Source organism: Rhineura floridana, chromosome 3 (genome assembly GCF_030035675.1).
Source record: "Rhineura floridana isolate rRhiFlo1 chromosome 3, rRhiFlo1.hap2, whole genome shotgun sequence".
Lineage (NCBI taxonomy): Eukaryota > Metazoa > Chordata > Lepidosauria > Squamata > Rhineuridae > Rhineura > Rhineura floridana.
This window is the reverse complement of record NC_084482.1, coordinates 197,023,638-197,047,369: the sequence shown is the minus strand read 5'-3', so window position 1 is coordinate 197,047,369 and position 23,732 is coordinate 197,023,638. Positions and strand designations below refer to the sequence as shown.

Genomic DNA, 23,732 nt, shown 5'->3' with positions numbered 1-23,732 from the left:
TTCAAACACTTTTGTCAGGAAAGCACAGTAGTGGCAGTGTTATTTTTTTTTCTATTCAGAATTTTTTTTTTTTGCTGATCATTATTATTGGGTTTTATTCAACCGACTTTTACTCAGAATAGACCCATTGAACTAATGGACATAAGTTAGTCAAGGCCATTAATTTCAGTGGATCTAGTTTGAGTAAGTTAGTTTGAGTAAGTTGAGTTTGAGTTGTTATTTATTGAATTATTATCCCACCCTTCCTCCCAAAGGAGCCCAGTGCAGCAAACAAGCAATAAAACAATAAAAACATCTCTAAAACAATTCCAGTACAGATGCAGACTGGAATAAAGTTCTCTGCCTAGATAGCTTAGAAGCGGAAGGTCTTCAGTAGGCACAGAGAAAAGATAGCAGAGATGGTGCGTGTGTAACATTTAAAGGGAGGGAGTTCCAAAGATGGCACCACACTAAACCTTCACTTCCTATGTTGTACAGAACAGACCTACATACGATGGTATGTGTAGGAGCCGCTGACCTGCAGAGCTTACTGACTGATTTGATATATAGGGGTGAGATGATTGGGTGAGTAAGTGTTTCAAAGGGCAAGGGAACAGAAGGAAACACTGGAATGCGAATAGCTGCCACAGTTTTTGTCTACATTCCTCATACTAAGTGTGTGAATGAAGGGTAATGTGGAGCCATCTTGTAAATACCATCTCATCAGGAAGTCTGTTCTGAGTGCTCTAGGAATTGGGCCTTTGAAAATCCAACCTTCTTTACATATTAGACAGGGACTGTCTATCTTTTTGGCGCCTATTGAAGACCTTCCTTTCCCAACATGCCTTTGAAGTAGAGATGATGATTTATTATCGCCTTTCACCCAGAGGTCCCAGGGCAGGCTGCAACAATATTAAGAACAGTTAAAAACAACCTAAAATCACAACCTCACAAAACATAGGGTGGGTCCTAAAAATATGCATCTCAGCTGTCAGAGGCCAGGGTAGAAAAGTGCCTCTTCAGCATGCGCCAAAAACTATAGAGTGAAGTTGCCACACACTTTGGTGGGGAGGGAATTCCACAACTTAAGGGCTGCCACAGAGAATGCCCTCTTCTGGCCTGCCCCCCCCCGAGCTTCTGAGGGTGGTGGAACTACCAAAAGAGCCCCTTCTGCTGACACCCTCTGATGACACTCAACACCCGAGAGGTGTAGGGAAGGAGGCATTCTTTCAGATATTTGGGACCTAAGCTGTTTAGGGCTGTAAACACTATCATGACCGCCTTGATTTAGCATGGAGTTTTACTTCAATCTGCATTGGACTTGAAATTATTATTTTTTTCTTGCTGATGTTTTTATTGTTCAGTCTCTGCAGGATGCTTTATGGAAAGTGATTCATAAATGAGATATATAAAAAATCCATGCAACAACAGGCAGAAAAATCATTACGTGGTCCACCAAGATCCTCAGCAAATTTCAAGTGGTCCATGGGGATAAAACTTTGGGACCCACCAACCCACGCTTGGGAGACCCCAGGAAAATTTGGAGGATTTATTAAGGAGGCATCCCTCTTAAACAATTTGGTGGCAGCAAACTCTTAATAGGGAGCGGGAGGGCGCAAGAGGAGCACACTCTCGTTTGGCCAGACCTCCCTTCTCCAGGCAGCCAGGGACCCAGAGTGGCTGGTTGTGGCCATCACACTACCCAAAAAGATGAACACCAAGAATAGTCCAAAAATCAAACCACATCAAAATCCAAATGCCTGGAAAAACAAGAAGGTCTTTGCATGGCACCTAAAAACAGATTTTTTATATTAGAGCATTTGCAAAGGAGGCTTGTGAAACAGAATTGAGAAAAGGGATGGTAGATGGTGAAATAATGATTACTTAGTGGTCACCTCTTCCTTTTCTAACCCATTTCCCATGCTGCTGTTCTCCAGCAGGCCACACAAGCTCAGGACTTCATGGTTTCCATGACAACCATGGGGCTGTCACAATATGTTATTGGCCCAACGCATGTAGCAGGACATACTCTTGATTTGGTTTTCGCAACTGGACAGGGGGATGGTGATCTGAATGTTGGGAGTTTTACATCAGTCCCTTTGTCATGGACAGATCACCGCTTGTTGAGGTTTAGACTTACAGCGGCTTTTCCCCTCTGCAAGGGTGGGGGATCTATTAAGATGGTCCGCCCCCAGAGACTGATGACTTCTGGTGATTTTCAAAGAGCTCTGGGGAGTTTTCCGGCTGATAGGGCTGGCGCTCCTGTCGAAACCCTGGTTGAACTGTGGAATACAGAAATGACCCGGGCAGTTGACATGATCGCTCCTGTACGTCCTCTCCTGTGTAGCGCTCATAAAGCTCCATGGTACACTCTGGAGCTGAGAGCGATGAAACAGTCTAGGAGATGGCTTGAGTGCAGATGGAGGCGAACTCCTGATGGATGCAATTATGCACTGGTAAGTGCCTATACTAAGTTATACTTAGGGGCAGTGAGGGCAGCAAAAAAGCAATATTTTGCTGCCACTATTACATCTTCCATCTCCCGCCCAGCAGAGCTTTTCAAAATTGTCTGAGGTCTATTACATTCTGGCCCTAGGGACACGGTGGAGCCATCTGAGGCCCGCTGCAATGAATTTGCTAGGCACTTCCAGGATAAAATCTCTTGCATCCGCCAGGATTTAGACTCCAATGTTATAGCAGTTGAATCGAATGAGGTGTCCAGAGCTCGGCCTTGTCTTGATTTTTTGGATGAGTTTCAGTTGGTACAGCTTGAGGATGTTGACAAGGTGCTTGAACTGGTGCGTGCAACCACTTCTAGGTTGGATCCTTGCCCCTCTTGGCTAATAAAAGCTAGCAGGATTGGGACAGCCGGCTGGGCCAGGGAAGTGATTAACGCCTCATTGTGAGAGGGAGTGGTCCCTAGCTGCCTGAAAGAGGCGGTAGTAAGACCACTTCTGAAGAAATCGTCTCTGGACCCAGAAAATCTTAATAACTATAGGCCAGTAGCAAATGTTCCATTCCTGGGCAAGGTCCTGGAACGAGTGGTTGCCAACCAGCTCCAGACACTCTTGGATGAGACCGATTATCTGGATTATCTGGATCCATTTCAGTAGGGTTTCAGGCCTGGTTTTGGTACGGAGACAGCCTTGGTTGCCCTGTATGATGACCTTTGTCGGGAGAAAGACAGGGGGAGTGTGACTCTGCTGATTCTCCTTGATCTCTCAGCGGCTTTTAATACCATCGACCATGGTATCCTTCTGGGGAGACTCGCTGATTTGGGAGTTGGCAGCACTGCTTGGCAGTGGTTCCACTCCTACTTGGCGGGCCGTCTCCAGAGGTTAGTGCTGGGGGAGCATTGCTCGACATCCTGGGCCCTCCAGTATGGAGTTCTGCAGGGGTCAGTTCTGTCCCCCATGCTTTTTAGTATCTACATGAAGCCGCTGGGTGCGGTCATCAGAAGTTTTGGAGTGCGTTGCCATCAGTATGCTACTCTTTTTCATCTTTTTCAGGTGAGGCTGTCAATGTGCTGAACCAATGCCTGACTGCGACAATGGACTGGATGAGAGCTAACAAACTGAGGCTCAATCCAGGCAAGACTGAGATGCTGTTAGTGGGCGGTTCTCCTGACCGGGTGGTGGATGTTCGCCCTGTTCTGGATGGGGTTGCACTCCTCCTGAAGGAGCAGGTTCATAGCTTGGGAGTTCTTTTAGAACCATCCCTGTCACTCGAGGCACAAGTAGCCTCGGTGGCACAGGGTGCTTTTTACCAACTTCGGATGGTGGCCCAGCTATGTCCCTATCTGGACAGAGAGAACCTCGCTTCAGTTGTTCATGCTCCGGTAACCTCTAAATTAGATTACTGCAATGCGCTCTACGTGGGGCTGCCTTTGAAGACGGTTCGGAAACTGCAGCTCGTGCAAAATGCAGCGGCCAGGTTGATAACAGGAACCTGGTGGTCCGAACATATAACACAGATTCTGGCCCGCTTGCATTGGCTGCCTATATGTTTCCGGGCCCGGTTCAAAGTGCTGGTGTTAACCTATAAAGCCTTATATGGTTCGGGACCACAATACCTGATGGAACGCCTCTCCCGATATGAACCTACCCATACACTATGCTCAACATCGAAGACCCTCCTCTGGGTGCCTACTCATAGGGAAGCTCGGAGGGTATCAACAAGAAAAAGGGCCTTTTCAGTGGTGGCCTCCAAATTATGGAACAATCTTCCTGATGAGGTACGCCTGGCGCCAACATTATTATCTTTTTGGCGCCAGGTTAAAACTCTCCTCTTCTCCCAGGCATTTTAGTATGTGTTAAAATTGTTTTTTTAACTTTTTTAAGAAAAATTTTAAAGTTGTTTTAAATTGTCTAAATATGTGGTTTATTGTATTGATGTATGACTGTTGTGAACCGCCCAGAGAGCTTCGGTTATGGGGCGGTATATAAATTTAATAAAATAAATAAATAAAAAAGAAGGGCTTCCTGCAGATACCATCTTATCAGGAGGTTCGTTCTGCACAATATAGGAAATGGACCTTTAGTGTGGCGGCACCTACCCTGTGGAACTCCCTCCCCTTAAATATTAGGCAGGCGCCATCTCTGCTATCTTTTTGGCGCCTTTTGAAGCTTTTCCTCTTTCAACCAGCCTTCAACAAGCCTTTCATCAATGAATTTCTCATAGTCAGACAGAGTATAAACATCATTTAGCTTCTGCAAATGAAATCCCTGAGCATTTCATCCTCAAAGCTCTATAACTGCCTCCTTGGTAATAGCATTTGTATGTTAGCAGCTGATGAAGGTGGAAGCCAATATATATATATGGAAATGATTTGCTCAGGCTCACTTTTTATAAAGGTTTACATATTTTTGCTTTATTAGTTTTTATATTCCAGAATGCATAGAGTCCCTGCCATTATAACTCAAGAATTCCTCAATGTGATCTTTTTCTGCTGCCACCCATTCTCTTAGATTTATTTATTTATTTATGCTATTATTAGATTTATATCCTGCCCTTCTTTCCAGTAGGAGCCCAGGGCTTTAAAAACCTCCTGGCAGTGTGGCATGATTGGCTTGGGCGTGAGACTGACAAAAACACTGGAAACAGAATCAGCTATTAACTGTTTATGCATGGGATACTTTGTACATAAGAGAATACTATTTACTTTGGGGTCCTACATGTGCTCCGTGACAGTTCCTAAGGATTCAAGTGACACTGTGGCTGATACCAGTGGCTTTTACCTCAGGGCAAATTCCCTAAACCTCCTCCCCAGTCAAATTCACTCACAACCTGGTCCAGCTCCTGGGTATACTCCGCTTTTGACTCCAAAGCTCCTCCAGTTGTACTTCTGGGTATTTGGACATTTTAGCCGATTTTAAAAACTCACTTGTGTCACCTTCTTCTGGGAAGACATTTACACAGTGCAGCCTCTTAAGAGTAACGAAGCCAGCAGCTCCCTTCTTGATATTCACCAGCAGTTTTAACACAGGAGGGAAATAGCCTAATATTCAGGCCTCAGCTATCCATTTCTCCCTCTGCATTCTTTAGTTCTTGCTTCACATCAATGGAGTTTCCTAACAGAATGTTTTTCCTCCCAGCTGACAGTTATTTTTCCTGACAGTCAATTGCCTATTCTTCACAGAACCTTCACCCAATCAGAGTCTGTTGTTTCCCAAACGGATCAAAATGAATGCACTTGATCAAGGCACCATCTATAACTACTAAAAGTGAGCATGTCTCTTTCCACTTGCAGAATCTGTCACGAAATAGACGGTGCTAAACAGGCCCATAATAGCACAAGGCCTCAAACTTTTGACAGTTACACACACTCAGCAGAGATCACAGAAATGTTTTCCAAAGCGCAAAACATAGAAAGATCTATATACAGCATTTCTCCACAGAGAGGGATTTTTGCTCATTTGCACTGACCCTTTTTTCCTGACCAGACATTTCCTGTTCTAAATAACACAAAGGTTGCGGTGCCACCTCCTCCAAGCACATTAAGCAGCCCCAGGTCAGCCTGCTCCAGGAGGGAGCAAATTAAAGAAACAATGAATGAAGGGGCTGTTACTGTCCTAACACATGGATTTAAAAAAAAGCAATGGAATTGCGAGAATTAAAGGAAGCAAATGGTATGTTTTTTTAAAAAAATGTTTTAAAAATTAAACTCTTCAGGGGAAGGGTTTGCACTGCATTGCAGGATACAAAGGGTGCTTCCAGATGAACATTTATAGCAGCATATGTGCTCCCCACACATGCTTTCCCCCCCAGCATCCACACATCGTTATTGGCATCAAAATGCCAGCCTATATTTCCCTCCATTTAATCCTGATTTACCCTTTCTGGGGGTAATTCAAGTCCAACAACAACACCTGTGGCTAGGAATGGGGGGGGAGAAATTTGATTCAGTTTGCATTTAAAGGTGAAACTACTTAACTCCCACTTGTGAAAACACAGCCTTCCTTTGAAATTTGCACTTCTCTGAATTTTGTGTTGTTCTCCAACCAGTTTACAAAACTTCATATATTAGAGGGAAAAGTGCATAAATGTGCCTTTGACATCTTAGATGTATGTTTTCAGGAGCCACCCTATTACTGTGATTGTAATTTGTTGAAATTGTTTTTAATATTAACTGTTAAAACTGTTGTAACGTCACCTGGGATCTGCTGGTGAGGTAACAGATGATGATGATGAATATATTCATGAGAATAACATACAAAATGCATTATATTAGAGAAAATTGCTTGCAAAAATATGTACCTTAGTCAAAACTGCAAACAAAAATGTGTTTGTTAGGAGAAATTTGTACTAAAATACTGAAATATGTTAAGATTTTTTTCCTAAAAAAATTGGAAATTGCTGCAGAAATGTGGAAAACTTAATTTAAGACTGGAAAAATGAGAAACTGAAAGAACTGAAATTGGCAGATCTGTCTATCCCTACCTGTGGCCAGTGGCTCATTTGCAATACAATATCTCAATGACCCATTTGCAAATTAATCCCCCATATGGATGTACCCACAATGGCTCTTCAGCTGGAAATGGAAGGTAGGATGGGGCATCTCCATCATGTCATCCACCTTCCCCAGCATCAACCCCTCACACTATGGGTGCTTTGACTGCTGCTATTTTGAGTGGGATTCAGTCACCTCCCGGCAAATTCAGGTTGTGTAATTAAAGTGGATTTGGAGCTTTTGTGCAACAAATCCACTTCCTCCCCCAAAATTGGATTTTTACCAGTAAGGATTGTGATGGGGAAATGCACTGGAAAGTCTGGGATAAGAATTGCTGGATGCAACATTGTCTAACCTCCTTGCAAACTAATCAGAGTGATTGCTCAATAAACAGCCAACATTGTCTAACCTCCCCACAAACTTTGTGCAAATAAATCAGGATGGGTGCTCCAGAAACAGGTTGCCTGAAAATGACCAAGACAGCGTTGCCTCAGAGGAGACTGAAACTGATGGAGAGACCAGAAAAAGAGTGGAAAATTGGAAAGTGGGGCTGTTAACCCCAGTGGTGAACCAAAAAAAGGGGGGAGAGAGAAAGTAAAGGAAATCTGGAAGAGAACAATTATATAACCGAACATAAAATGGTTTCTGTGATGAAAAAGGCATCCACTCTCAAGAGTGTGCAAACTGCAATATTGGGCAAGTTTGACACCCTCCTTGGACTGAAATGATTGCAACAACTATCACCTGGTTACAAATATCCTCTGTGGAGCAAGGTACTCGAGTGAGTGGTTGCTGTACAATTCCAAGCATTCTTGGAAGAAATGATGAGATGCAGGACTTGTGGCCACCAACACCAGGAACAAGGCCAGCAGCGTAGCCCTGTTCCACACAATGCTGCCTTCACGTGTGAAGGGGGGCACAGAACAGAGATGGGGAATCTATGGCCCTCCAGATGTTGTTGGCCTTCCAACTCCCATCTGCCCCAGCCAGCCTGGCCAACGATCAGGGATGATGGGAATTGAAGTCAAACAGCATCTGGAGGGCCACAGGCTCCACATATCTGATCTAGATTCATTTCAGCACTGAGACTTGGCAGAAGTCCTGTAAACTGGAGTGTCTTGCTATATGCTTGTATCAGAAACCTGATGCCACAGACATGTTGCACCATCATATCCACTCCACCAGCTCAAGTCCAGTGGTGCAGCATCATTTATTCTCTACACTTTAAAATCCCTCTTACCAGTAGTAGGCCACAGGGCAACTGAGAGACCACACTGACCTTCAGGGGCTACAGTCAGCAATCCCATCAATCACATCCACACCATACCATGAAAACCACTTACACCACTTTAAATGTCAAGGCTTCCCCCAAAGAAGGAATTGTACTCAGTATCCTTAACAAACTACATTTCCCAGGATTTTTGGGGGGAAGCCATGACTGTTAAAGTGGTATAAAAGTGCTTTCAATACATGATGTGCTGCTGACACATATTGGTCACATGTTGTCCAGTCACTGCACCAACTAGTGACCTCGGTCTGGAGTCTGGACTCAGTCTGGAGAAACATTTGAATTAAATGAATGGATTTAAAAATTGCCTAAAGTTCACAGCAAAGGAACTAAATTCAGTTCAACCGGAAGTAATGGGAACTACTTTCAGGTGTTGTTCAAAGATTTTTGAATTAGTTTTGTGAATTTTGTTAATCTGAATTAGTTCATTCCAGGCACTGAATAAGGGTATTGCCCTAATATGGACACTGACAAGAAAAAAGTTTCCAAAGCAAACTCATGATTCTGTTACACAATTTGATATATTTTTAACAGTAATCCAGTAACATTCAAGGTAATCAAGTATCCATTGAAAAAATGGTCATGTTTGCATGATGTTGTGCGCTCTCCAATAGGCATATTTTCCTATTTAGATAAACTAAAACAAATGAAGGCAGGGATCTTTCTGAAGCTCCTATGAAATCTTTTCACCTCAACAGCCTGAACTCCTTGCCTGTTCTAGCCCCCATTTTACTCAATCCCTCCTCCATGGCACTCCAGTTGCTCACACCTTCTCCCCTACCCTTCTCTTAACTGAGTCCATTTCGACAGGTACCTCCAGTGGTAGGGATTCTCCTCAGCACTTCAGTCCAGCTCCCCACCAAACAAAGAAAAAGGGCTGGATCCTCTCCCCAGAAAATGTGGCTTCACGGAAAGTGAAGATCAAGTCATCTGTATAAGCATCATAAAATTCCACACGCCCCTCATCGTAGTCCAGGGACACCCGGATCTTCCTGAGCTCATATCCCAACTTCAAAAGGGTCCGCTCAGGGGAAGTGAAAGCCCAGAAGTGACCAGGTGAGGCTGACTCATACTTTGTCTTCCCAACAGCCCAGATCCCCTCAGTAGGATGAATGGAGATATAACCTTTCCGCCTGACAGACTCTTTTGCGACCCCTACGGCCCAGGTTGACTGGTCCCTTTCCTCCTCCTCCTCCTCTTCCACCCCCACCTCCCACCAATATCTTCCTGAGGCAAACCTCGCATGGCCCAGCACATAGAGCATATTGTCAAATCTCTCAGAGTTGTCTGGCACGCCTTGATTCTTCTCTCCCCTTCGCACACTCTTTAGATCCTGTGTTACAATGAGGAAGGGATGTGCTGTATCTCGATCCAGAGTGATACTCACTGCAAAAGACAGAGAGAATATGACAAAGGGACTGGACGGTGGCCATGTCGGGGGAAGGATCAGTCTCCCCTGCGTGGAGAGAGGCTCAGAAACATCCTAGGCCTGGTCAGAGGAGGCCCAGCAAAGCATAGGAGAAAGGGCCACTGCCTCAATTAGAGGCAGGTTGAGGCCAGAGAGAAGTCAATGGCTGATGGCAACACTCGGGAGCCCACTCATATGGATATTTTGAAGTCCCACATTCCCACTGAATCAGGGGTGAGAAAGCCCCTGCACTACCTCACTTGTTCTCTCTATATCGATAAGCTCAGTGACTGCACATATGAGGAAAAATAAATGGACTTTCCAGAAGAGGGGTGTAATAAACCATCTGTCTAAGAGAACCTGATGAAATAGTTGAATGAGGGGTTGACACAAAGGCTGGGTACACACTCCCATTTTCTCTGCAGCCAGTATGCTCCCGCTTCTGGTTTGGGAAGCAGTGTATACATGACGTTAGCCATAATCCATATCTATCCTATTGTTTCTTATGAAATACTACATTTTGATGCATGGTTTCCCAAACCAGCTTCAATCGGAAAGAACTGAGAAAAATAACGACATAGTTGCATTTTTATCTGGTAATATGTACACAGGCTGATAAAATTTTCTCTTCTCTTTTAGTTCCTTGTGGATAGTTACCTTTGTTCAGAGCTTGCGTCAGTGACCCTATTATATGGAAGAAAGAGTGACCAATTTAAAACGAGATCACAAGATTATAAAATATGTCATTTGCTAACCACCCCTGCCCCCAAACCCCAACCAGATACTAAATTCTTAACATTTTAATGAGGCCTAGTGTGGTGTAGTGGTTAAGGTGTTGGACTATGACCTGGGAGACCAGAATTCAAATCCCCACATAGCCATGAAGCTCACTGGGTGATCTTGGGCCAGTCACTGCCTCTCAGACTCATGAGAACCCTTTTCATAGGGTCGCCATAAGTCGGAATTGACTTGAAGGCAGTACATTTCCATTACATTTACAGTGAATTTATTATTATTATTATTAATTTATTTAATTTGTATCCCGCCCTTCCTCCCAGCAGGAGCCCAAGGTGGCAAACAAGCCACTAAAAACACTTTAAAACATCATAAAAAAAACCTTAAAATACATTAAGACAAAACAACGTTAAAAACATTTTAAAAACTTTTTTTTAAGGTTAAAAACATTATTAAAAACATGTTAAGCAAATCTGACACAGACTGGGATAGCTCTCAACTTAAAAGGCTTGTTGAAAAAGAAAAGTCTTCAAAAGGCACAGAAAAGATAGCAGAGATGGCGCCTGCCTAATATTCAAAAGGAGGGAGTTCCACAGGGTAGGTGCTGCCACACTAAAGGTCTGTTTCCTATGTTGTGCAGAACGAACCTCCTGATAAGATGGTATCTGCAGGAAGCCCTCACCTGCAGAGCGCAGTGATCAACTGGGTATATAAGGGGTAAGACGGTCTTTCAGGTAACCTGGTCCTGAGCTGTATAGGGCTTTGTACACCAAAACCAGAACTTTGAACTTGGCCTGGTAGCAAATGGGCAGCCAGTTATAGATGAATACATCTATAATTTGGGGTATCAGATGTGGAAGGCAGCCAATTACCCACGGCCAAAATAGAGGAAGTGCCTCATCAAAAAGAGGGCACAGCTTTGCATAGCACTGGCATATGTAAATTTCTATACATAGATCAGTGGTGGATGGTGCCCACTGGGACTGGTAGGGCGGAAGGCAGACAGGCTGACAGTAGGTGGAGTCAGAGCCAATGATAAGCAGAGCCAACTCATTCTAGTTTTGTCCCCATCCTCCTCCCTGCAGAATTCTACAAGGGGCAACACCGAGACCAAGGCGGAGAAACATGACCTCCACATTCCCTCATGGACAACCTTCTGGGAGCCACATGCCAGTGGCGTGTGAGTCCAGAGGCAAAAGTGGGAGGGGCAAAGGATGTAGCTGTTAGGCTTTACAACAGGCTACATTCCACCTACACAACATCAAAAGGTTTCAGCACATACACGCACATCTCTCTCTGCCCTCCATCCAGACAAGCAACAGGCATGATCACAGACAGAACAAGGACACATTCCAGCCAGACAAAGCACTTGAGGAGAGGGGAGAGCAGAGCCAGTGAGGGGTGTGGCCTGGGGAGAGGGGGTGTGGCCTCAGAAAAGTCTTGAGGACTAGATTGAGAGGCCTGGAGGGCCATATTGGTTCCCCATCCTTGCTTAGACCATCATACAGGTAAGAATGTAAGATTTCATGTTCAAAAAGCCAAGCCGCTGAATTCTTCATTAAGATCAGCATTTAAATTGAGCCCTTGTAATATGAATTGATGTTTAACTCTGGACTTTTGTGTTAGGAGTAAAGGGCAAGGAGATAATAGGGAGGCAAAGTAGAAGGAGTACTTGGGAGCAGGGAAAGGAGGCATCTTCCAAGTGGATTTGAGAAATGGGCACCATTAAGTTGATTAAGAAAATGGATGTTGTCCCCCATTCCTCTCTTCCTGCCCTCCAAATATGGCCAGCGGAGAAACTCTTCGGTTTAATTCAGTATGTTGCAGAAGAAAAGGTGGGACTAGGTGATTATAGTCCCTCCAAAGCCAAAAATGGGAGGACATTGAATTACTGACCAGATAGGATCTTTATCCTTAAATTAAATTAATTTAATATATGAATACACAGTCTTTCTATCCATGTGTTCAAAGTTTCGAACCAAATAAAATCAAAAGAGAATGGGATACATTTGCTAAAATTTCAAACAAAACACAAGGAAAACCTCTAAAATCAGTAGTTTTTAAAAAGTATAATTTGGTTTTTTCCCTTCCTTAAACTCTCTCCCATGTAAAATTGATCTCATGAGGCTAAAAGGATACAGGAAAAAAGGAGGCACCCTAAAGCCTTGGTGCCACCACTGAAAGGACCTCGTCTCTGGTTACCACCCATTTAGCCTCTGATTTTGGGGCCACCAGAACAGGTCTTCTGCAGAGATGACTATCACATACGGGCAGATTGATTTGGGTGAACGGAATCTGGTCCTAGACCAGGGATGGGGCACATTATGCCTGCTGATGTTGCTGGACTCCTAACTCCCATTGGCCCCAGTGAACATGGCCAATGATCAGGGATGATGGGATTTATAGTCCAACAATATCTGGAGACTCACAGGTTCCCCATCCCTGTCCTACACAATTTATCCATGTAGAAGGAGTGGAAGATGTGGGAGATACTATGGGCCATATTCAACTAACCTGTTGCACTAGTGAGAGCCAGGACAAGGATTTCTTCATACAGCGCGTAGTAAAACTATGGAATTCGCTCACAAAAGGGGCAGTGATGGCCACCAACTTGGTTGGCTTTAAAAGAGGATTTAAAAGAGAATTCTTGGAGGATAAGGCTGTGAATGGCTACTAGCCGTGATGGCTATGCAGTGCCTCCATAGTTGGAGGCAGTATGCTTCTGAATATCAGTTGCTGGAAAGCACAGGAGGGGAGAGTGCTTTTGCACTCAGGTCCTACTTGAGGGCTTCCCACAGGCACCTGGTCGGCCACTGTGTGAACAGTAGGGATGGGCGAGAATTTCAGTTCAGCTTGCGTTTCAAGGCAAATGTACCAAATTCACACTTTCTGAAACAATGAGAACTGAAACACAGCCATCCTTCAAAATTCACTTATTTGAATTTTGCTACACAGTTTGCCAACCAAAATTTACAAAAATGCATATATTAGGGGGAAGTGTGCATAGAAAGGAATATAAGAGTGAAAATAACATGCATTATATGATGAGAAATGGCTTGCCAAAATATGTACATTAGTCAAAACACTGCACAAATGTGTACGTTAGGAGAAATTTATGCTACATTGCTGGAGAATTTTCATGAGGATTTTTTTTTTTAAGAAAATCACAAATTGCTGCCAAAATATGGAGAACTGAATTTAAGATTAGAAAAATGAGAAACTGAGAGAACTGAAATTGACAGCTCTTTCCATCCCTAGTGAACAGGAAGCTGGACCAGATGGGCCACTGGCCTGATCCAGCAGGCTCTTCTTCTGTTGCTAGTGCAACAGGACTTTCCCCCCTCTCCTCTCCATACCGTATCTGCTCCAGAGGGTCAGGACAACCCCCAGAGTGTGGAGGGAGAGGTGAGGGGAGATTGTTCCTTCGGGAAAGCAGAAACGCTTGTGCTGATAGAATGTTCTCCTTAACGCTACATTAAATACAACTCTATATGGAACAGTTCCGTAGCTGTATGTGGACGATCTCAGCTTTTATTGGAAGAAGGAAACTCACTGTTTTTGACTGTTGTTCCCTCGTCTCAGTACTGCTGTCCTGTTCTTTTAAGTGAAGTTCTCTCACACACAGAGAGCAACAGGAATACTTTTCCACTGGTGGACCCGTGGACAAGGTGGGCAGTTGCATCAAAGGAAACTGGCCCTTTGTTCTAGGACGTTCATGGAGTGTGGGAAATGTGACACTTAAGTTATCTCCAGGATAATTCCTAGTAAAAGTCAGCTCCTCTTCAACAAACCTCTGACTTTTGCAGCAACCAACCTAAACATGGAGCCTCCTGAGAAATGGCATCCTTTCCCTTCCCTGAATTGACCACCCCCTAATACCTTCACATTTTTCCATAGCATTCTTTAGAACTGAATTCTTCTGAGTGTAACTTTCGAGTCTCTCTTCCAAGCCTGGAGACACTCCCAGCATGGTCTGCCTCATTTGTACCTCCTGATACCTAGAAGGAAAAAAAACACCCAATATGGATGATGTGCCACAAGAAAGGGATGGAAAGGGGAGGGAGAAAGAGCCACATACCTGCTCAAGGTGGTTCTGATGTCCTGAAAGAGAAGAGACATGGACTCAGTTGCACAGGCAGAACACACACTGGGCATCTTGTTCTATTGGAGATTCCTTTGCTCTTTTCTTATAAGTTGAAAACCAAAACTGTGTACACATTGACCCAGAATCATTCATGCTCGTCATCAATGTGCTGCTTTCAATCTAGATATAGATTGCTTTCAATTCTAGATCCTGCCATCTACAAGGGTGGGTGTGGTTACTTGATACGCATTTGAAAACCCTCCCCTTGATGAGGTTAGCCATGTCTTTTCCTCCCTGCACACGACCCAGGTGAATGAAGAAGGAAGTGGCAATGGCAATCTTGTTATACACCCACCTCATTGAGCAGGTGTGGAGACAGCCCCCATTGCCGGGACCGCCTACATCTGTTTTCAAATGGACACACTGCGATGCAATGCAGACTCAATCTGCAATGAGCTCTTATTTTCAGGAGGAAGCTGTGTACACACAATATTTTAGTCTAGAATCGATGGAGACTGAGTACTTGCTTTTTCTACATAGTCTGCACATAATCCAGATCTATTGCATATTTTTTGCCCCTGAAAAGCACTTCTTGAGAAACTGGATTTATTCTTAAAATAAAAGCTCACATTGCAGATTGATCCTGCATTACCTTGCATTGTGTCCGCTTGAAAACAGATGAAAACAGATCCAGGCAATCCCAGCTATTGGGGGGGGGGCAGTGCACCCACACCTGCCCAACAACGTCTTGAGTTGGGCATATACCATGATTGCCATCACCGCTTTCTTCTTCATTCACCTGGGCCATTGCAGGGAGACTAAGGGGTCGATAACCTAATCAAGGGGAGGGTTTCAAACACTATTAAGTAACCACACCCACCACTGCAGACAACAGGATTTCGATTCAGTGTAGACTGAAAGCAGCATGTTGAGGATGAGCATGAACAATTCCAGACTGATTTTTGTGCTATCAGTGGGTTAGTGTGTATGCAGCCCAGTTTCTCAAAAAGTGCTTTTCAAGGGCAAAAAATGTTTAATAGGTGTAGACTGTGTGTGGACTACATAGGAAAAACAAGTACTCAATTCCCATCGATTCTAGAATAAAATGTTATGTGTACATAGCCTGGGTCTTTCTCAGAGATCATGCCTGCTTCATTTCCAGGGACCTGGGAGGTGCCTTTGTGTTTCAAGCCTCACCTGCAGGAACTCAAGAGCTGGCTGCTGGCACTTTGTCTCCATCTCTGTGATCAAGCTACTGAGACACGAAATCTCCTCGGAGAGCCTGGAGACATATTCTTCCTGCCTCTTCTTCATCTCGTTCTCCAGATCGGCCAGCTCAGCAAGCCAAAAGCGCTCTAGCTTGTCAAGAAAATCGTGCATTCGCTCAAAAGCCCCCGTGACATTGTGCTTCTCCTCCTCTAACTCTGTCTGAAGGAAAAACAGATATTGGGGAAGGGTTAGAGGTGGAACGTGAGCATCATTCAAGGGAAAGGAGCTACTAGGCTGTGACTGATACTGCAAAAGAATTCTGCACATGGTGCTTCTTGAGGGTACTAAAGCGAAGACAATTTCCAAAGGATTCTTAGCAATAATAGTTCCATGAGGGACACACTTCAGCTTACTTTGCCTTTTTCAGAACATCATCACTAACTATGTACTAAATAAATAAATAATTGTGTAAAGCAGCTGTTGCCAACCTGGTGCCCTTCAGATGTTTTGGACTACAAATCCCATCAGCTCCAGACAGAGATGGGAGTTGTGGTCCAAAATAGTTGGAGCGCACCGGGTTGGCAAAGGCTAGCACAAGGTATGCGTAATCAACTGAAAAGACCAGAGGGTCAAAAAGTGTCTACCAGTAGTGTAGTGGCAAATTCAGAAGTGCAGGGTCCCTTCATGATAATCATAGACATGCCCCCTTTTTTTGCTGCTGCGTTGAGAATGAGATCCTTGTTAATGACTTCTCCCACAACAGCAGACATTCCTAGGAACCAATAAGTGTGAAAGAGGAGTGTTAGCTACTGGGAAGAGTCTTCTCAGTGGCTGACTTACCTCCCGTCACTCTGATTGGCTCCAGTTAGCAGGAAAGGACAAAGAAGCATGTTAGAAAACTCTTCTCAGTGGCTAACATACTCCCCTTTCATTCTGATTGGCTTGTAGGATTCTGGAGACATAGGGGCGCTGCCAGGACCCTGCTCCCAAAAAAGTAAAGGGACTAAGACTCCCTGAGACCCAAGAGGACTACACCACTGGTGTCTACTGAATCTTAAGTGGAGCATATGGGAACATTTTTGACCAACTAAAATGTACTGTGGTGGGCCCAGTTCTGATACAAACTCATGTGGCAATTCATTCATGTAGAGGAGTGCTATTTGTTATTAATTAAAGAATTTATTGCATTTATATACCACCTTTCCTCCAAGGATTGCTGCCCTGGGCTCCTGCTGGAAGGAAGGGTGGGATATAAATCAAATAAAAAAAATAAAAATAAAGGATCTCAAGGTGGTTCTCCTCTCCACATTAACCTCACAACAACCCTGTGAGGTAGGTTAGGCAACTGGCCCAAGGTCACCTATTCTGCACCCAAGTTGCTCAGGGCTTTGTATATTAATACAGGAGCTTTGAACCTGGCCTGGTAGCATGTGGGCAGCCAGTACAGTGGTTTTAACAGAAGTGTCACATGCTGTTGACCATCTGCCCCATCAGTAGTCTACGCATTTTTATTATTGTATTTTATTCTCCTTGTAAACCGCTTTGGGACTTTCCGTTGTGAGAAGTGATACATACATTCAATAATGTAACCTAACCATGTCAACCCTGGACACCAGCCCTGAAGCAGGTAGAGAACAGAGATACCGAGACCTGCTCAAAAGTTATACTGAGATATCTGTTGCCCCACTTATCCAGGACACAAGTGACCGCTGTCCAGATGGTACTCAATATGTGAATTACAACAACAAACACCTACCAGATATGTCTGGCTCCTTTCTTCTTCAACCAGTTTCCATTCCAAAAGCGTTTGTCTCTCTTCCACCAAAGATTGTAGCTGAGCCTGGATTTTTCCCTGCAGAAACAAAGGAGGCTTTGATCCAGAGGACATCAGCCAATTTGATGCTCATCAAGGATTTCCTTAGAAGGTCATATCTGATCTGGTAATATAGGGATAGGAGCCAGCTTTTATCTTGAAGGCTTCCTGCAATTAGCTGTCTGGGAGCAGGCAGGAACCACATAGATCCTCTGTGATTTTCCCCTTCACCCCTTATTCTACCTCACCTCCTTAATTGGCACTGTTTGGGGAATATATATTTGTATTTATGTATTTATTATTGCATTCATCTCCCGCCTTTCCTCCAAGGAGCTCAAGGTTCTCCCCCTCTCCATTTTATCCTCACAACAACCCTGTGAAGTAGGTTAAGCTGAGAATCAGTGGTTGGCCCAAGGTCACCCAGTGAGCTAATACTATAGGATTGGCAGGGGTTAGTCTGGATGTCATCTCAGAGTCCCCTCCAAGCCTTTGGTTTTATATCTGTTAACATGAGATTTAGTAATAGCAGCAGTAGCTGCTGAAGTGGTCAAAACAGTCTCTTTGTTAGGTTAGAAGCCCAAGGATCTTTTAAGTATCTTTTTGCATGACTAAAAAGAATTGGCCAAGTACAGGTGCATTGCCACAGAACCAAATAGCTCCAGATGCTTCCAGAAGAAGGGACCAGGCTTCCTCCCCTCCCCTGGCGGCAAGTGATGTCATCCTGAGTGGAAGGAGAACAACAGACCTGACTGGCTATTGAGTGAGATTTCACTTTGAATTGTTTGCGGACAGGCTAGAAGTCATTGCTTTCAAAGCAAGTGTTATCTCACACTTTCTACTGCAGTTTCTGTTCACTTTCCTTATTGCAAAGAAATCTGATCTTTTGGGGAACCCAGTTTGTTTCTCAAGAGCTCCAAATCAGTTTTCATTGCACAACCTGAATATGCTGGCATGTGACTGAATCCCACACCACCCGAATATAGTGACAGACTGGAAGTGCTCCTAAATGATGCTGGCTACTTCACGAGCACTCATCCTGAGTTGTTTGTGGGGAGGTTAGACAACGTGTCATGTGTTAGAAGTGTGACAAGAGCAACTCCCATTTGGTCCTTTTTTGCATGGGGAGAGAGGTAGAAAGATAGTCTAGCTGGCTAGGCCGCCACTGACCTGTGCTCATCTTTGCTGTCTGCCTTCCTTTTGTATAACCTGATATGTCTCAAGGAGCTATTCCCACCTCTGACCCATCTTCCTGTTTCTCTCTTCTCTGCAGACTATCAAAGGGGATAGCACGAGGGGCAATGTTCAGCATGGCCATTGCAGCCTCCAGCTAGCACCTTTCCTATCCAGTATGGATTTCTATTAATAAAGTAGTCTTTTTCTTATTTTGAAACCAAGTCTAAGTCTGAGTGATTTAAAGCAAGGTAATAGCTCGCTTTCTGTCAGGTAAAATCACACCCATGCAGCCAGGGCCGGCTCCAGGAATGCGGAGGCCCTTGGGCATTAGCCTGCCCTGGGCCCCTCTGCTTCACTTCCATGATCCCGTGGATTGCAAGTTGCGCTTCCGAACCGCCCACCATCCCCCGCCATCCCCAGTGCTTCAGCTACCTTTCTCTGCTGTTCGCTCAAGGTTGCCATCAATAAAGATGGCGGCTGAGGTTTCCGTCAGGGACTGAAGCCTTTGCCGCCACCTTGGTTGATGGCATGCAGCGCGCACGTTGCTGCCATCAACCAAGATGGCAGCAGAGGCTTCAGTCCCTTACGGAAACCTCGGCCGCCATCTTTATTGATTGCAACCCTGCACGAACAGCAGAGAAAGGTAGCTGAAGCGCGTGAGATGGCGGGCGGCTTGGAAGCTCGTCTTGCGATCCGCGGGATCGCAGAAGGGGAGCGGAGGGCCCCTCAGGGGCTCCTAGAGCTGCAGGGCCCTCGGGCCAGTGCCCAACCTGGCCACCCTTTGGAACCGGCCTTGCATGCAGCACAGACAGCTGAGCAAGCTACACTAAGCTAAACATGGCTAATTTACTAAAACTCTAATTGATCTAATAGCCATTGGAGAGCCATCAGCATGCAAGTGTTAGTCTACACTTTCCAGTGCATTTCTTTGGCACTTTTCTTACTGCAAAAAGGCAGATCTTTTAGGGAAGTGGGTTTGTTGCTCAAGATCTCCCAATCAACTCTAATTGTGCAATCTGAATTTGCCATTACGTGATTGAATCTCACCCGAAGATAGCCATAGAGCCTTGACTTGCTCTCTGTGCTGAATCCAAAGATATGGCCTTTTTGGGGGTAGAGGGGACTTAATGGGGGAGACTGAAAGAACTGGGCATGTTTAGCCTGGAGAAGAGAAGACTGAGGGGAGATATGATAGCACTCTTCAAGTACATGAGAGGTTGTCACACAAAGGAGGGCTGGGATCTCTTCTCAATCATCCCAGAGTACAGGACACGGAATAATGGGCTCAAGTTGCAGGAAGCCAGATTTCGACCGGACATCAGGAAAAACTTCCTAACTGTTAGAGCCATACGACAATGGAACCAATTACCTAGACAGGCAGTGGGCTCTCTGACACTGGAGGCATTCAAGAGGCAGCTGGACAGCCATCTGTTGGAAATGCTTTGATTTGGATTCCTGCACTGAGCAGGGGGTTGGTCTTGATGGCCTTATAGGCCCCTTCCAACTCTACTATTCTATGATTCTATAAGATCTGTTGTGGTATTAATGCTGTAAGCCCTTCCATCTTATGTTCATCCTGTATATATGTATAAATAAAACCATACATCGCGAAGCAGGGATGGGCAAGAATTTTGATTCAGTTTGCATTTTAAGCCAAATCTATCAAATTCACACTTTCTGAAACAAGAACTGAAACACAGGCATCCTTCGAAATCTGCACTTATTCGAATTTTCCTATGAAGATTGCCAACCAAACAAAAATGCATATGTTAGGGGAAAGTGTGCATAAAAATGAATACATGAGTGAAAATAACATGCAAAAATGTATTATATGATGAGAAATGGCTTGTAAAAATATGTGCATTAGTCAAAGCTGCCTACAAAAATGTGTTGATTAGAAGAAATTCTGGATAGTCGTCTGTCAGGGACGCTGTAGTCACTGTATTGAGCAGGAAGGTTGGACTAAATGACCTCCAAGGTTCCCTTCTAACTCCGATTCTATGTAAATGGCAAGGAAAGAAAGGATTATCCTTCTCCCAAGCTCCATTTTCCTGAACAAATTAGCACTGTCACTTTTTACACAGAATCCAAAGACAATGGTCACATCCACTCCATATATTTAAAGGATATGGCTTCCCCTGAAGAATCTCAGGAACTGTCATTTGGGGGAAGCCATGTGCTTTACATGTTTGATGCGAACCTGTTACATTTATGTGTTATTTGCATTGTCTGATGTGTCCTCCCCCCCCCCCCCCCAGTCTTACTTGTGCTGATTTTATAGCATATCCAGCGGGGACTGGCAAAGTGCTACTGAGGCTTTTGTAGTCTATTGTACCTTCAGGGCCCGTCCAGATGTGCGTGTGTAGGTAGGTAGGTATATTTTACAGCATGTCATTGACACAACAATAGTGCATTAGTGTTGGATTCCCTCTGGGCCACCAACAGCCTTCCACTTTACTACTTGCTCTGTGCCTCTCCCTCAATGTTATTGCATTATTGCCACCTGAAGGGGCAATCCTGTGTTATAGTGCACCAAAAGTGGAACCAGAAACCCCCAGCCCTGGATCATTTGTGGTATAAAAAGTTGTGGGAGTTCAGCAGGAAGTTACGTGACATGCAAAGATTGGAAGTGAAGCAGTACGTCCACCCCAAAGCTTTTGCAGGCACAAACAGTATTGAAAGTGGGATCGCATGCAACCATCCTGATACCATAATGTGCACAAATCGTCATGAATGTGCAGTAAAAATGACATGGAGGAGCTTAACCAGATGGTTTCTTCTCTGGATGGAATTGTTGGGAGTAAAGCACCAACACATGTGCTAAGTGACCTGAAATGAGTGTGGGGGCGATAGATGGAAAGGCAATCTATTCTTCCCTCTCCTGAGTCTTCCTCTAAAGTATTTGCTGTTTTTGCAGGCTTTGCTCCTCCCCTTCCTCCCTTCTCTTCCCATCTTTGTTCTCAGTTAGTTAGTAATGGCTTCCTGAGTGAAAGCCGCATGGGGGCTTCAGCATGTGTGACGTTATTTCTTTGTAGTAATAAGTTTATTTATTCTTTCAAATACCAGTTTTAACATACCAGTTATTTCTGCACTCCGCTGCAATATATGTATACACACACACATGTGAATAACATCCTATGTCTCTTTAAAAAAAATAGAAGTGAAAGAAGAAATGTTTGCAAAATTTGATGGCTATTGCTGTTCATGTGTGTTTGTGTGCTATCCTTGCATGCCTTTTATATCCTTGATCAGCAATTAATTTTCTTGGAAGGCCAATTTAAGGAGGGGATGGAGACATGAGTGAGGGAACCTGTAGCCCCCAGATGTTTGCCGGACTCCTACTCCCATCATCACTGACCATTGGCTGTTCTGGCCGAGGCTGAAGGGAGTTGGAGTCCAACAAGATCTAGACAGCCACAGGTTCCCCATCCTTGTAGCCAGGTTCCCACAGGCTAAAGGGACCTACCTCCATTTTTTCTCAAAATAAACTGCCAGCAATCCCTGTGGCTGTGTGGTGTAGCAGTCAGAGTGTCAAACTAGGGCCTGGGAGACCAAGGTTAAAACCTCCACTTGGCCATGAAGCTCATGGGTCACCTTGGGCCAGTCACTCTCTCTCAGACTAGCCTACCGCACAGGGTTGTTGTAGGGATTAAAAGGGGGGGAGAATTATGTACACCACCTGGAGCTCCTTGGAGGAAAGGTGAATCTATAAATGTATTAAAATAATAAATGAATGAAACTATCACTCCCTCTATACATCTCTTCAACCTTTGGACTGAAAGTTGTACAGAGGAAGAAGCTGGAGTTATACTGTCTCCACCTCATTGCAAAATGGAAAAAATGGACTGCCTTCAAGTCGATTCTGACTTATGGCGACCCTATGAATAGGGTTTTCATGATAAGCGGTATTCAGAGGGGGTTTACCATTGCCTCCCGCGGAGGCCGAGAGGCAGTGACCCAGTGAGCTTCATGGCTGTGAGAGGATTCAAACCCTGGTCTCCCAGATCATAGTCCAACACCTTAACCACTACACCACACTTTCTAGCACTGGCACCTCATTGCAGTGAGGACAATGCTTCTTCCTGATACTCTGTCCAGATCAGCTGATGATCAGCTGTACAGATCTCTACACTACACAGATCAGGCGTGTGCCTCTCTGTGTGCCTGTGCATGCATTTGTGTCTTTCTGTGTTGAAGCATGTGTGTGCTTTTAATGCTTATCGGTGAGAATATGAGTTGCCCACACCCACTACTAACAGTTTAATCTACTTCAGTTGTGCAAACCTAGGTTTCAAGTGTGCCCTTGAATCCCTCTTGAAAAATACTAGCAATCTGGAGGTGACATGAGCTTACAGTCCTTCCACACAAGAATTCACTTCTGATCCCATTCTCCCCCCTCCCCCAGCTCCTTATTCGGCAATAAGATTGTGAGAGGGGCAGTGGGGAAGGGTCATTTTGTTGTTGTCCTGATTAAGTGACTGAGAGTCAGAAATCCTGGTCAATCCATTTCAGTTCGCCCAGAGGTATATCAATAGACCGCTATCTACCATCTGCTCACCTTTGCCCTAAACCAGAGTTTCTCAGACTTTCTACTCCCATGGCCTACTTCAGATAGCTGGAAATTACTGAGTGAGGCTCACCAATCACAAAATGGTGGTGTGGGGGCAGGGGCAGTCAAAAACTGGTGGCAGATGGAGGCAGAGTTTGGCTTAACCGGATGGCAATGATTGACATCACGTTTGACTGATATCTAATCCATCTTTGGAAATGGCTAAATTCTTTGCCGAAGCATTTTCATTGAGATGAGGAGTGCCACAGGTCAGCTTTCCTCAAGCTAAGGACAACCATGTGCTCTGGAGGTGGCTCAGCCTCCTCGTTTTAGGCATAATTTGCTGATCCAGAGGCTATAAGGGGGAAAAGATTTATTTTTATATTTTCCCCTTCCAGGGCCAGCACTAGGCATGCCGGGGCCCTTGGGCACAAGCCTGCCCTGGGCCCTGGCACCTGCCCGCACACCCCACCTACCTTTCCTTTGAAGTGAATGCTAGCCACGCTATGTGTGCATGCCTGCCATCAACCAAGATGGCAGCCAGG

General features: G+C 44.7%; 2 protein-coding genes across 3 annotated transcripts in view; both read right to left on the bottom strand.

Annotated features, from left to right (window-relative positions):
• The window catches only part of LOC133380997 (zinc finger protein RFP-like), a 33,650-nt gene extending 27,087 nt beyond the window's left edge, over positions 1–6,563 (bottom strand). Inside the window, exon 1 of the mRNA XM_061619322.1 lies at positions 5,363–6,563. The gene's annotated coding sequence lies outside the window, so the exon portion shown is untranslated. The remainder of the gene's footprint in view (positions 1–5,362) is intronic.
• A 2,155-nt stretch (positions 6,564–8,718) lies between these two features.
• Positions 8,719–23,732, bottom strand: part of LOC133380995 (zinc finger protein RFP-like) — a 29,639-nt gene continuing 14,625 nt past the window's right edge. For both annotated transcript variants that reach the window (XM_061619317.1, XM_061619316.1), the window contains 6 exons: positions 17,409–17,504; positions 15,641–15,871; positions 14,438–14,460; positions 14,239–14,357; positions 10,282–10,308; positions 8,719–9,602 (listed from right to left, as the gene is read on the bottom strand). In XM_061619317.1, coding sequence (XP_061475301.1) covers positions 9,052–9,602; positions 10,282–10,308; positions 14,239–14,357; positions 14,438–14,460; positions 15,641–15,871; positions 17,409–17,504 — 1,047 coding nt within the window. In that variant the 3' untranslated portion in view covers positions 8,719–9,051. The remainder of the gene's footprint in view (positions 9,603–10,281; positions 10,309–14,238; positions 14,358–14,437; positions 14,461–15,640; positions 15,872–17,408; positions 17,505–23,732) is intronic.